General features: G+C 35.7%; 1 protein-coding gene across 3 annotated transcripts in view; it reads right to left on the bottom strand.

Moving 5' to 3' along the window:
- Positions 1–4,629: 4,629 nt before the first annotated feature.
- The window catches only part of CPD (carboxypeptidase D), a 78,620-nt gene continuing 70,443 nt past the window's right edge, over positions 4,630–12,806 (bottom strand). For all 3 annotated transcript variants that reach the window (XM_064367661.1, XM_064367662.1, XM_064367664.1), the window contains exons 18-21: positions 11,550–11,681; positions 10,777–10,962; positions 10,375–10,474; positions 4,630–8,718 (exon numbers count right to left, since the gene is read on the bottom strand). In XM_064367661.1, coding sequence (XP_064223731.1) covers positions 8,492–8,718; positions 10,375–10,474; positions 10,777–10,962; positions 11,550–11,681 — 645 coding nt within the window. In that variant the 3' untranslated portion in view covers positions 4,630–8,491. The remainder of the gene's footprint in view (positions 8,719–10,374; positions 10,475–10,776; positions 10,963–11,549; positions 11,682–12,806) is intronic.

Below are 12,806 nucleotides of genomic sequence, written 5' to 3'. Positions count from 1 at the left end.
GGTTCTCTGCCTCTTTCCTGGCCTCTCTTCTGTCACCTACGAATTGACAAATGCCTGGAGGTGAAAGTTTTACCATCATGTTCACCTCTCAGCTCTTTTTGTTCCAGGATCTTGATCCTATAAATCCTTCTTCCCCTTAGTAGTTCATCCAATCCTTCAGTTTTTTTTTTTTAATAAAATGCAGCGTTTCTGATTGCTCTTGATGAGAAGGTCTTTCCGTTTCAAGCCAATCCATCCATAGCTGGAAGTGGAACTAAATTTTATTATTTCTAATTTATCTGTAGATTATTTTGTATTTTCCACATATATGATCACATCATCTGCTAATAATGACAAATTCATTTCTTATCAATATTCATTCATATATACTATTTATATTTTCATGTTTCATGACTGAGATCTATTCTGATATTAGAGCAAAGCTCAGGTATTAAATACTTTAGTAGGTATTTTTGTTGGCATGTTGAGGGAGGAGTTGTAAGTGCTCTGATTTTGCAGTTCTCATTTGACTAGCAGGACTCTAAATTTTCCTCCTTTTCTTTTCATCACCTAATTGTCTTTTGCTTCTTTTATTTTCATCACCTGATTGTCAAAGGGTGCTTCTCCATTTTTCATTTTTTCCCTTCACTAGAAGCTCTTCTTTTCTTTTGAAACTATGTGTTTCAAAAACTTCCTCATTAAGTCACACCTGCTCCCTTTAGATTGTGCTCACTCTGAAGCCCCTTTCCTCTGGCTTGTGCTCAGATCTGCTTTGACATGTTTTTTAGATTGAGTTAGGTGGACCTAGTCTTTCTGGCAATAGTTTTAGACCAAGATTAGAACATTACTTCCTTTTTCTGGTGTCTCTCTCCTGTCTTCCCTGCAGTTTATCTCCATCTGACTTCATTCCACAGAGCCTGTGGGATGCTGCTGGGGTGGGCCTGTGAGAATCCATGTTGAGATTTGCTGGTTTTCCTCATCTTACTCAGTTTGAAGTTTCAAAACTCTCTGATTTCAAATTATGCTGAGAGAGTGGTTTCTGTATGCTTTTTCCTTCTTGTGCTTGCATTATTTTGCAATGAAATATCAGGAGACAGGTAGCTAGACTACCACTAATGTTTTAAACAACCTGGAAGTTTGCTTTCATTCTTGAAAGGTATGTTCAATACAGAATTCTAGTTGGAAATTATTTAATGTTTTCCCTAGCATTTTAAAAGTATGATTTCAATGTACTTTGGTTTCCATTGTTGAGAGTGAGTCTAATTGCTAATCTCTTTTCTCTTTGTCTTTGTTCATCTGCGATTTCACTCATCTAAGTGTGGATGTTACTTTATCTTGTTTGGATTGACTTTCTTTAATATACGGGTTGCTATCTTTTTTTTTTTTTTAATCAGTTTGGGGAAAATTCTGTCATTGTCTCTTAGTTTCCTATGCTCCATGCTTTTTCTCTCCTCTAAAACTGGTTATCAAACATATAGTATTAGTCATATGTTAAATCCACATTTTAACCCTCTCCTTTCTATTTCTACCTTTTTGTCTCTGTGCTACGTAAGAATTTCTACAGATCTGTCATCTAGTTAATTACTTCTCTGTGCCCAATCTGCCATTCCAACTATCCATTTTAGTTTCTGTACTTTCATTTCCAGAAGTTCTGCTATTATTTTAAAGATCCTTGTGATAGTCTCAGATGTATCTTTTATTTGGAAACAATAATTCTATTTTATAGTGTTTAATAATATAAACATCTGAAACCTGTATAAAACTTTTTCTGTGCTTTTTTCACTTGTGAAAAATTGTGAGGTCTTTTCCACCTCTAGGAGCGACCACCTTCCACTAGAGATTCCAGTTGAACTTGGTCACCTCGAAGCAGAGCCACATAGCTTGACACCTGGACCACCCAAGCTGTGTGCATAGCTGCCTAGGTTCTAGACATCCTATTTCCTATGCCCAGGCCCTCTTTCCAATGTGTTCCATTCACATTCTGCTAAATAGAAAACTGTATAATCCTTCCTCTTTTGCCCTCCCAAAACTCACATCTTCCAAATAAAAACCCAGGAGTCAACTCTGTATTATCTCTGCAACTTTTCCGTAAATCTAAAATTATTATTTTTTAAAATCTAGCAGTCCTGCATTTTAGTCATTACTATAGCTTTCCCAGTCCCTTTCTCTTCTATTCCCTCTCTTTAGGATCAATGCTTTTGACGCTAGATCAAAAGCCTGTTTAGTCTTGAAAAACTCTGCTAGGAACCTTATGTACGTAAGAAATAATCATAAATACTAGAATAACCTCAAATATTTGAAATTAGCAATCTAGACTTTCCCTATTACTCCCTTACTTAGGCTCAATCTCAATGGCAATCACAGAATATAATCCATGTTATCATAGCAATTTCTATTTAATCTGTACTCTATTTCCTCCATGTTCCATCTTGTTTCTCTACTTGCTGATTTTCCACCTACAGTTTGACTTTATCACTGCCTCTTCATATTGCTTCTAATTGACTCAATAAATTATCTTTGCTGAATTTGAGATATCCATCTCAATATACTTCCACTTCTAATTACCATACCTTCAATCTTATCAAGTAATTCTCATCCTTTTTTATTTCAGTCTTCCAGGTTGTCCTCTAAACTTCAACACCTTACTACCCCGTATAGGCCAAACTGTCTCATTCTTGCTCACCTTGTCTACATTTGTTTACACACAGTAATTAGGGAAGAGAATTATTTGACCTCAACCAAAAGGCCAAAGAAATAGCATGTTTGCTTTTAATATTCTACTAATGTAGGTGAAAATTGTGATATTAAAGTTAAAATTGGGGGCCAGGTGCCGTGGCTCACGCCTGTGCTCCCAACAATTTGGGAGGCCAAGGTGGGAGGATCACTTGAGGACAGGGGTTCCAGACCAGCCTGGCCAACATGGCAAAACACTGTCTCTACTAAAAATACGAAAATTAGCCAGGTGTGATGGCGAGCGCCTGTAATCCCAGCTACTTGGGAGGCTGAGGCAGGAGAATTGCTTGAACCTGGGAGACAGAGGCTGTGGTGAGCTGAGATCATGCCATTGTACTTCCAGCCTGGGAGACAGAGTAAGACTCTGTCTCAAAAACAAATAAATAAAATAAATTTATAAATAAAGTTAAAATTGGGCTTTATCTACTGATTTTATTGCTTTTAAGTTGTGGGTAATAATTAATGGTGCATTTATCTGAGGTCTGCAATAAATAGCATAGAATCAGTTGGCATTCTAAGTGAGAGTAAGACATGAAGACTGACACAATGGCACTTAATCATAATTGAGTACTATTAGCATTGACAGTCATATTTACTTTGTTGAGAACAATCAGCTATTAGAAATCTGAAACATAATAACTAGATTACTGTTTATGAAACAAACCAAAAGGGTTCTTGATTCAGGTATAAGAAAACTAAGAAAATTCAGGAAAATATTTCAAACATTGAGAGAAAAAGAACCATTATCACTATTCACACTTCCTGTAGCAGTTAAGTAAGGCTGTTTTCACTAACAAAGCATAAATACAAATTAATTTCATTTAAAAACAAATATGAAGCACTTTGGCATAAAACTTTACTGCCATGCTTTAGACAATCGATTGAACCACATAACAAATTTTTCTTTCTTTTTTTTTTTGGAATTTGTGTCTCAGAATTTCTTCTAAATTAAAAAGATCATCTATAAACAGACCTTTGTTTATACATTTGATAAAGTAACTTTCTTTCAAAGGAGTAAGAAGACAGCATATGAAGGAAAATGATGCTGGTTATCATGGGCATTCAATTCCAAGCCAGATATTATGTTGGGCCCTTTGATAACATTATTTTGTTTAACTTTCCACTGCAATCCTATCAAGGATTATTCTTTAACCAGTAGAGAAACTGAGGCTCAGAGAATGTCAAGAAACTTGTACAAGGTTACATCGGAAGCAAGTAGCAGAGCCAAGAATCAATCACAGATTGGTCCAACTCTAAAGTCCATGCTCAAACCTCTATGCTTTATTTCCTTTACAGCAGAGACTTTTAGATGAACCAATCACTATTGAAGTATAACTTATTTCCATTTCTGTTTCTCTGGTTTGGATTATGAGTTCTTTGTCAGCAGAGTCTGTTTTTTATATAACTTTGCTTTCCCAGTTCCTATTAGGGTAGCAGTAACACATTGTTGCTGAATGAAAATGGGATACTGAATTCATCTTCACTGTGCCTAAAAGTGCCAGGACACATTATTCTAACTGGGCCTCACCTGGAAAAAGGACCAAATTTTTAATGAACAAGTTTAAAATGGGTACATAAAATCTTTCAATGACCAGTTTTGTGTTGTTACTGTGAAATGATTGAACATATATAACAATCTAGCTGAGCTACAAACAGAAAACTGTGGCTACTATATAATATGATTTCAGAAACGAAGCCTTCTTTTGAGTCAATTTATAAATACAGAAACATTCCATAGGTGATACCCTGTATTCTGGTACACATTTTTCCCCTAGTATAGGTAGAAAACTTTTTTTTCCTATTTTTCCCTAATGTAGGTAGAAAAACTAAATAACTTTCAAACTGGACCTATAACTTTTTCTGGCTTATTGCATCTGAAAAAAAGATTATGAGACAAAACACGAAGAAAGACAAACATCATAAAATAACTTTTATACAGGATTAGTAGATCCGTTTACATATAAAAAACAGAAAGGACCTCATTACAGTTAGATTTCACATAAATTACACATTGACTTTTAAAAACTACTATGCAACTTCATTTAAAGTCCCTTTTAAAAATTTCATTTTGAAGGCACAGTGCATGACATAAACCAAAGACTGAAGCACTTGAGATGAATGGGTGTTGGGCACTTCATATAAACAGCTGTAGATTGCTCTAGAACTGGGAGTATCACTTAGAAAAATTGGAGAGGCGAAAAGCTGATATTTAATCTGAGCATAAAAAAATACCATTACGTCATACCTCCAGAAAATCTGTAGCATGGCCGCAAAGAAGGTAGTATACTCATGTTACGCCCATTTATAAAAATCATAATCATACATATATATTTATATAATTTATATCCAACTGCCTCAAAATGGTAACCTACTTTCAAATTTCATAATGTATTCTCTCAAATCAAAATCAACCAGGACAATATTCTGAAAATCAAGTGGAATAATTAATGAATTATTGCTAAAAATAGGATAAATGGGTATTGGGAGAGATTTCTTCATGAACTAGAAATCCAAGTTCAGTTGACATTAACCAAAGATTCCAATCGTCCCTCCAAAATTTTAGTTAAAACAACTCAGAAACCTAAAGAGTTATTTAAAAAGTTGCTATGGAAAATCACTGAACATCAATTATAGTGGAATTTCTAGCAATAACAATAAAGCAAAAATATAGGGGAAATGCTGGGTTGTCACTGTTAAAACAATTCCACAAGAAAACCATAACGTAGGGCACTATTACAGCATTCACTACAAGAAGCTTTTCATAAAGCAGGGACAAAACCTGGCACAAGTGCATTTCTGGCAACAACAAGATAAAACTATTTTTAATGTTGAGCATAAATGGAAATGGAGGAGCAGGTCACGGTTACTGAGTAACCTGGTGTTAGCTCAGAAACACAATAAGCTCAGACATAAACACTACCTTTTATTTATTTGTCAACTCATAATTAGTTTTAAATTCAATAGTCATTAATTCAGCAAATCTCATTCAAGGAAAAGTTACCAAAGATTAAGCAATCAATCACACTGGGCCAAATATACAATATGTTTCCTTTCTCCAAGATGACAAAGTCCCAAAGCAAATCCCTTCAATGAGCATTGCAAGCATTCCTCAACTGGATAGGGTCCCACTCACTACCCAAATGTTCAGCAAAATGCATCAAAACCAAAGGGTTTTTCTTTCTGAAATGACTTGGGCACATCTTACTGAACTACATAATCAATACAAGTACATGTACACAGGTAGACACTTTGAACATTACCTACTCAATCACTTTGCTTTTATTAAGGAGGAGGGAAGGAAGAAGGCTTACAAACTGATCACCAGGACAAAACCCATGCCTTATGAGTAAAGAAAGGCACAACTTAGATTTGGGCAAAGTTCTTAATACTGTGATACTTACTTGCCTCCATAACTCCAAGTAAATGAAAAGTCTCTCAGAGAAACTGAAGAAATGCATTCCCCATTCTATATGGCTTCAGTGAATGCCGTAAGCAGTTAATATGTTCTAATATTAGATTAGACCCACAAATAAAAGACAGGGCAGGGCTGAGAATATAGTCTTAGTAGTCAGGGATCCTATACATTCACGCTTCTAGGTAACAGAAGCTGGGAAAGTCTTGTTTTCCAGCTAACTGCGTTATTTAAAAGTTCATTGAAGATCAAGATTTATCACAGAATTTGGTTTTTCTTTCAGGAAATTTTACTAAAATAACTATTCGTATGTTAGTTTCTTTAAAAATTTTTACACATGCTTAAAAGGCATGGCCTCGAGCCACTGAGATGTACAGTTAAAGACATATTTGATCCAAGAAAGAAGTAAATGTAAAAGGGATCCTCTAGTGAAGACCAATGATAACAAAGCAAAGCCTGTCACATTAACTTTGCTTCATTTGCTGTAATGTCCCAAGCAGGGCCAGCCACTTTTAGGCCCCTTGTTGGTTTCCTGACTGTACTTTAAAAAATAAAGCTGAAAAAGAGCAATATGCCACCATCCTTAAAGAAAACACAGAGATTATTAGAAGAAATTAATCATGTATATTCATTAACTATTAGCATCCCACAAGCTCTGTTCCATGTATGAGGTGGCAGAATTTACAGTTGCTAATACCAGAATGGCTTAACCTTGAACCACTGATTTATCACAGATACTTATTAACAAATATCATGACCTCATTATTCTTGCTAAACAAGATCTTTTTTTATAAAGCCACTTTGAATGCATTCCTCACAAAACCTGATTGAATGACCTAGGTAGGTAGTAAACCACTCCACATGAAGGCTTTGGGATAACTGATAGATGAATGGATATAGAATACAATTTGAGAAGATGAGAGCAAGTTTTTTGATCCCCTGATTTAGTATAAGTTCAGCAGCAACTTGGTCATTAAAACATTCAAAGGTATTAAACCATTAGATCATTGGTAAGATGCATACTTACAAAAAAGCATCATTTCCATTGCATGATAAGACAGACACAATAAAATGCAAATCTTTCAGGTCTTTGCCTGATTGGCAGTGAAGATGACACTTTCACACCACAGTGTTTTATCACTCAGCAGTTGTAGTTTACATTTTTTTTCAATGGAGGGAGCTATACTTAAAAGCTTTTGACTGAACTTTTAGCAATATTGGTTGATCAAAAAGAGACTGTCAAATGAAACATTAGGACAAAGAACCAAATTACTCCCAGAGGCCTACGTGAACAAGACCGGCCAAGCAATTTCAATAATAGTATGCTATTACAGGGTATAGGCTTGGGCTGGAGCATGAAATATAGATATTTTGTGTTCAAATACAGGTTAAAAATGTGCAAGTAGGTCTCTTCCACATATTTTCAGATCTTGTAGATGGCTGGGTCATCTGAAAACCATATGTGCAACCTAGAAAAAGGTTCCAATTTAGGAAATATTAAAGAATCAGGCATTTCTAGAATAAGCTAGTGCTTCACAGATAAAAGCAGCAGCACCTGTGGGTTTTTACCAAGTTAAAAGATAGGCAACATGAGTTTTAGCTTTTGCTAGATCTATCTCTCAGCTTCACTGAAGTGGACATTTAGATCTTTCAAAACAAAGTCAGTAAGCTCTCCCTTAAAATGGGCTATCCAGAAGTTTGCTAAACCTTAAAAGAGAGGTAGTGAAATCCTGCTTACAGCATAGTCTACCAGTTCCGATCTAGCCTTGGAACAGGTAGAAAGCTAAATGGAGAAGCCCATTTATTCATTTCTTACTGTTATATGTGTTTAAAAATCAATTCAACCTCCATCAAACCTGAATAAGAGAAACTCCAGCTATTTAACAACTAGAGAAAAGTACTCCTCAGTAGGTTGAAAAAACCTTGAGTTTTTAAAGCTTTATGTCGATTCTGACTGCTGTCCCTGCCTTAATATTTCTGGATTCTTTTGGCCATTTAAAACAAAGAAAAATACTAAAGCCACTAGTAAACACCTGATGTGCAAAATACAACATCCCCTAGTTGGCTTTATGCCATTATTACATAAGCTCCAAATAGCTCATCTTAAATTAAAAAGAAAAACAAAGTGGCTGTTCCATCTCTGCTGCATAAATAGAAATCAGATTTTGTTTTTTAAGGTTAAGAGTACTTTAAGGAAGGGAAGTTCAAAACTGCCAGTGAAATTCACAGAGAATACAAATTTAGCAATTTAACTTCCCAAAGCTCTTTGAGGAAGCAAGAGAGTCTCTCTTCTTAATGGAGTGTTCGCCCAAGAGGAACTCTAATTTTCCTTGGTACTTATGCTAGGAGATATGCAAAATGTGTTTTTCAGTGTTTGCTAGAATATAATGTTTCCTCTTCAGTGTCTGTTTCATCCTGGAACTCATGGCTTAGGAGGGACTTCTTGGAGCCAGTTGACATCATACGAATTTCATCTTCATACTCATCATGATGCTGCCTGAGCCGATGAAAGCCATCCTTGTGTCTATTAGACTTGATTGAGCAGATGCACCAAATAATGCAAGCTGTTAGGATCAATGCCGACATAGTAGCACCTGACAAAGAAAAACCATCATGTGGGTGATATTATACTTTAAGGATATGAACAAGCAGCTGCTTACAATGGAACTTTTAACAAAATACCCCTCATTTATTTTATTTCTATTTCATGCACTTAAGAACAACCTTTTATTATTATAGAAGTAGTATATGTACAATATACTATATTATATTTAGTCTATTTAAAAATTAAAAAATACAGATCTAAATTTTAAATAAAAAAAAAATTTAAAAATACAGATAAGCAAAACTAACAAAAGCCAAAACCAAAAAACCTCCTATGTTTACATTTCCATTACCCAGAGATCATTTTTAATTACCAGATGTTTTGTGTGTGTGTGATCCTCCCACCTTAGCCTCTTGAGTAGTACCACAGGTGTACACCACAACTGACTAATTTTTTCAATTTTTGGTAGAGATAGGGTTTCGCCATGTTGCCCAGGCTAGTCTAGAACTCTTGACCTCAAGTGATCCACCTACTTCGGCCTCCCAAAGTGCTGGGATTACAAGTAGGAGCCATCATGCCTGGCCCCAGATCTTTCTTTACACATGTACATGTATTTTTTTCTTTTACCATAATGAAATTATACTGTGTCTACTGTTCTGCAACCTGATTTTTATGACTTCTATTATACTTTCCAAGTAAATTTTCATTTCATCTAAATCTCTTCATTTATTTTAAATTTGTATATAAGATTACCAAAATAAAAGTGTTAGAAACTAAAAATAATAAAATAATAAAAATTAAGTTCATAATAGCTAATGGGTGGCAGAGCCAGAGCTAAACCATGGCTGAATTCTAGCTCCTATGTTTTTAACCAGTAAGTTATTCACACATTTATCTGAGACAAGCTAAGAACTCTTTAAACACATCACACAGGATCTACAACTGGGCCATGTTTCCAATATACTACTTTCTCTCTACTAAGGGGCTCTCTCACAGGCACCCTATAATAAAACTTCTGCCTCACCTAAGTTGCACTTAGAAATAAACTAAGGCTCTTTGTATCAAATAGATACAGTATAGCAGAGTATTCATTTTAACCCATATTTTTTCTTCCTAACCTTTCAGTAATCCAAGCAATGACATGAATGAGCTCCAGTGAAAACAAACATTTCCTCTTTCCTCTTTTCTGATCTTGAAAAATCAGAACTAATATAAGTCAAAGTCCTAGGAACTTATGACTTTAATATAAAGCAAATCATTCATTCATTCAACAACTCTTCATTAAGTTCCACTGTGTGCTAACCATCGTTCTGGGCTCTGACGATGCGGGTAGATTTCTCACTCTCTCAGAACTTATGTTTTAGTGGGAGACATTGAATTTAGACAAATAAATAAACAAATATATGATATAATGTTAGCTAGTGACAAGTGCTATAATGGAAAAAAGCAGGGTAGAGAGAGTGACAGGGGTAGCTAGGGTGATTAGGGAAGGCCTCTCTGTGGAGGTGACATTTGAGTATAGACCTGAAGAGAGGGGCAAGCCATGAGAACATGTGGGAGAACAGAGGTCCAGGAAAATCACATTTAGATAAGAAGACATTAGAAGACAAGTGATTAGTTTCAGGATTATGGAGGTGATCCACTCTCAGACTGAAATGTCAAGATTGTTTTTAACTTTTACTACTAAAAATCAAGATGTCTTTACCTGATACAGTTACCACAAGCTCCCTTGGCAAACCAAATATCCGGTTATCTGTGTCAAAGACTATCACCACAGAACTAGCTGCATCATGATGCACAAAGACCTAGAAGGGGAAAGTGTAAGAATCATGACAAAATCTGCTTAAGGTGTACTGTATCCCTGTTACATTCTTAGGGCCCATATAGCAAACTAAGGAGATGATGCATTGCCATCTAAAGTATACAAAATGCTAGAAAATTTTCCCTTTTTGTTGACAAGGGGTATAAGGATAACAAGATATAATAATCAATAGGCAGTCTCACTTTTAATTTTTTTATTCCCCTCGATTTCTAACAAGAGTTTCAAAATAGAAGTATTATTAAGAATAAAAAATTTACATGATAGTACTCAATTTGAGTTTCTTACCTGTGAATGTTGTTGCTGGTACCCATCAGCGATGGCATTGATATTATGGACACCTGGCGCTAAGAGTACATGGAAATAACCTCCTTCTTTTGTGTGTACCTTTATTCCTTCATTAAGTACAATGACTGCTTTAGAGATTGGCTTTCCAGTCTTATCTTTAACAAATCCATGAACTCCCTTATGAACCTGATAAAAATGTTTAAAATATAAATCTACGTTGTTATAATGTCAGACATTCTAAAGGCATAGCCTGAGGCATGACCAAACCAACCAACCAACCAACCAACCAAACAAACAAACAAACAAAACCAAACAAAAACCACACACAAACAAACACAAACTCTGTGCGGCCTGCTTATTCTCTTCCCTTCCCACTGACTCTGACCTTGTTTGCCATTGATTCAATGTTCAGGGTCACAGAGCTGGATATAAAAAAGAACTCTGACATGTCACAGCCTAAAGCATTAGAACTCAATCTTCTAATGCCTTGAATGATTTCCTTCCCACCATGGTATACTGACTCCAGGGACTCTCTACTATTCAAATTAAAGAACCTGCAGCATCTTGCAAGGTCAAATTACCTAAATTATAGCAGATTCCAGATATGTGAATAAATGGCATCTATTTAGGAAACATAAAATGACCAAAACTCTTCTTTCTATATAAATTTAAAATAAATAATATAAATTTTTGGTAAAAGACAATGTTTTGATAAAGGTTTTCACTGAACATATTCCTGGGAGTTTGCCCCTAGTTAAAAGGAAAAGACTCACCTCCACTAACATACTAAGAAGAGATCTCTTATTTTCTGCCCACAAGGAAGGAAGCTGTGCAGCACTAGGAAAGTAGCAGCAGCTTGTGTATACTGTGATTTCTGGACAATGGCCATAGGTGACGCTATAATCCTAGAATAAAAAGTTCAAAATCAAATGTGGGAAAATTAATAAGTAAAAGAAAGAATGAGGCTCTGTAATACAACAAACGGAATAAATGAAATAAAAAGAAAACCTAGGTGATGTAAACAAAGAATCTGTAAAGCATTTTATGACAAATATAAATAAACCTCTCTGTATTATAATCAGTCACAAACTCTATGAGCACCCTTGACGACAGGGGCTATGTTGAATTCACTTTCCTATCTTCAGTGCTTCCCACAGTGCCCGGTAGTGCCAGGTAGATGGGGTTTATTCGGGTTTGCTGAAGAAACGAATGAATGAGTACATGCAGAAGAGGGTCAGCTTCTCTCTAAACCCAGAAACGTCACAGTTGTTCTTGGAACTCTGGAGAGAATGATCATTAGTCTTCTGATACCCTCAACCTGGACCCCTGCTGGTAATAATATCCACTCCCTGCAAATACAGCATTTTTCAAGGCACAGGAACTGCCTGTGCAGACAGGTTTAAAAACCCAACTTACCACCTTTTCCCAAAATCTCTTATTTTTTCTCAGTTAATGGCATTAACTCATTTTCTCACATAGCCATGAAACCTCTTGTCTTTGACTTCTCTATCTCACTATCATCCATACTTTGCTGACTCTTGTTAATTCTACCTCTGTGGAATCTCTAAAATGTCATCTTTGACTCTACTCTCCTTGCCACTAGCATAATCTAGGCCCTCATTACTTTTTGTCTAGACAATTCCGAACCAGTCTCCCTGTACCAGTCTCTCCTTCCTCCAAACTATCGTAACTAATTATTTAGAGATTAGTTTTCCCATAGCATAGCTCAGATCATGCCAATATTGTTATTCCTGCTCAAAACTTCATAGCTTCCCATTTTTAAAACAAAACATTCAAAACAACAAGCACTCTTTCCATTCTTAACCTGCAGCTCTGCATTACACCCCATATTCTAAGTAAACTAGACTGTAGCTAGGTACTGCTTCTTCTTTCTGGAATGTTCTGCTTCAGCATCTCTGCACCCTAAATGCTATCTCCTCTACAGAGAAAAGGTTGTGTCTCTGACTAGATATAATCTTTTTTTTTTTTTTTGAGACGGAGTTTTGCTCTTGTTACCCAGGCTGGAGTGC

Source organism: Aotus nancymaae, unplaced genomic scaffold (assembly GCF_030222135.1).
Source record: "Aotus nancymaae isolate 86718 unplaced genomic scaffold, 86718_ANA_hifiasm-v0.15.2.pri h1tg000072l, whole genome shotgun sequence".
Classification (NCBI taxonomy): domain Eukaryota; kingdom Metazoa; phylum Chordata; class Mammalia; order Primates; family Aotidae; genus Aotus; species Aotus nancymaae.
The sequence above is the reverse complement of the archived record's forward strand: the minus strand, read 5'-3'. Positions and strand labels throughout refer to the sequence as shown.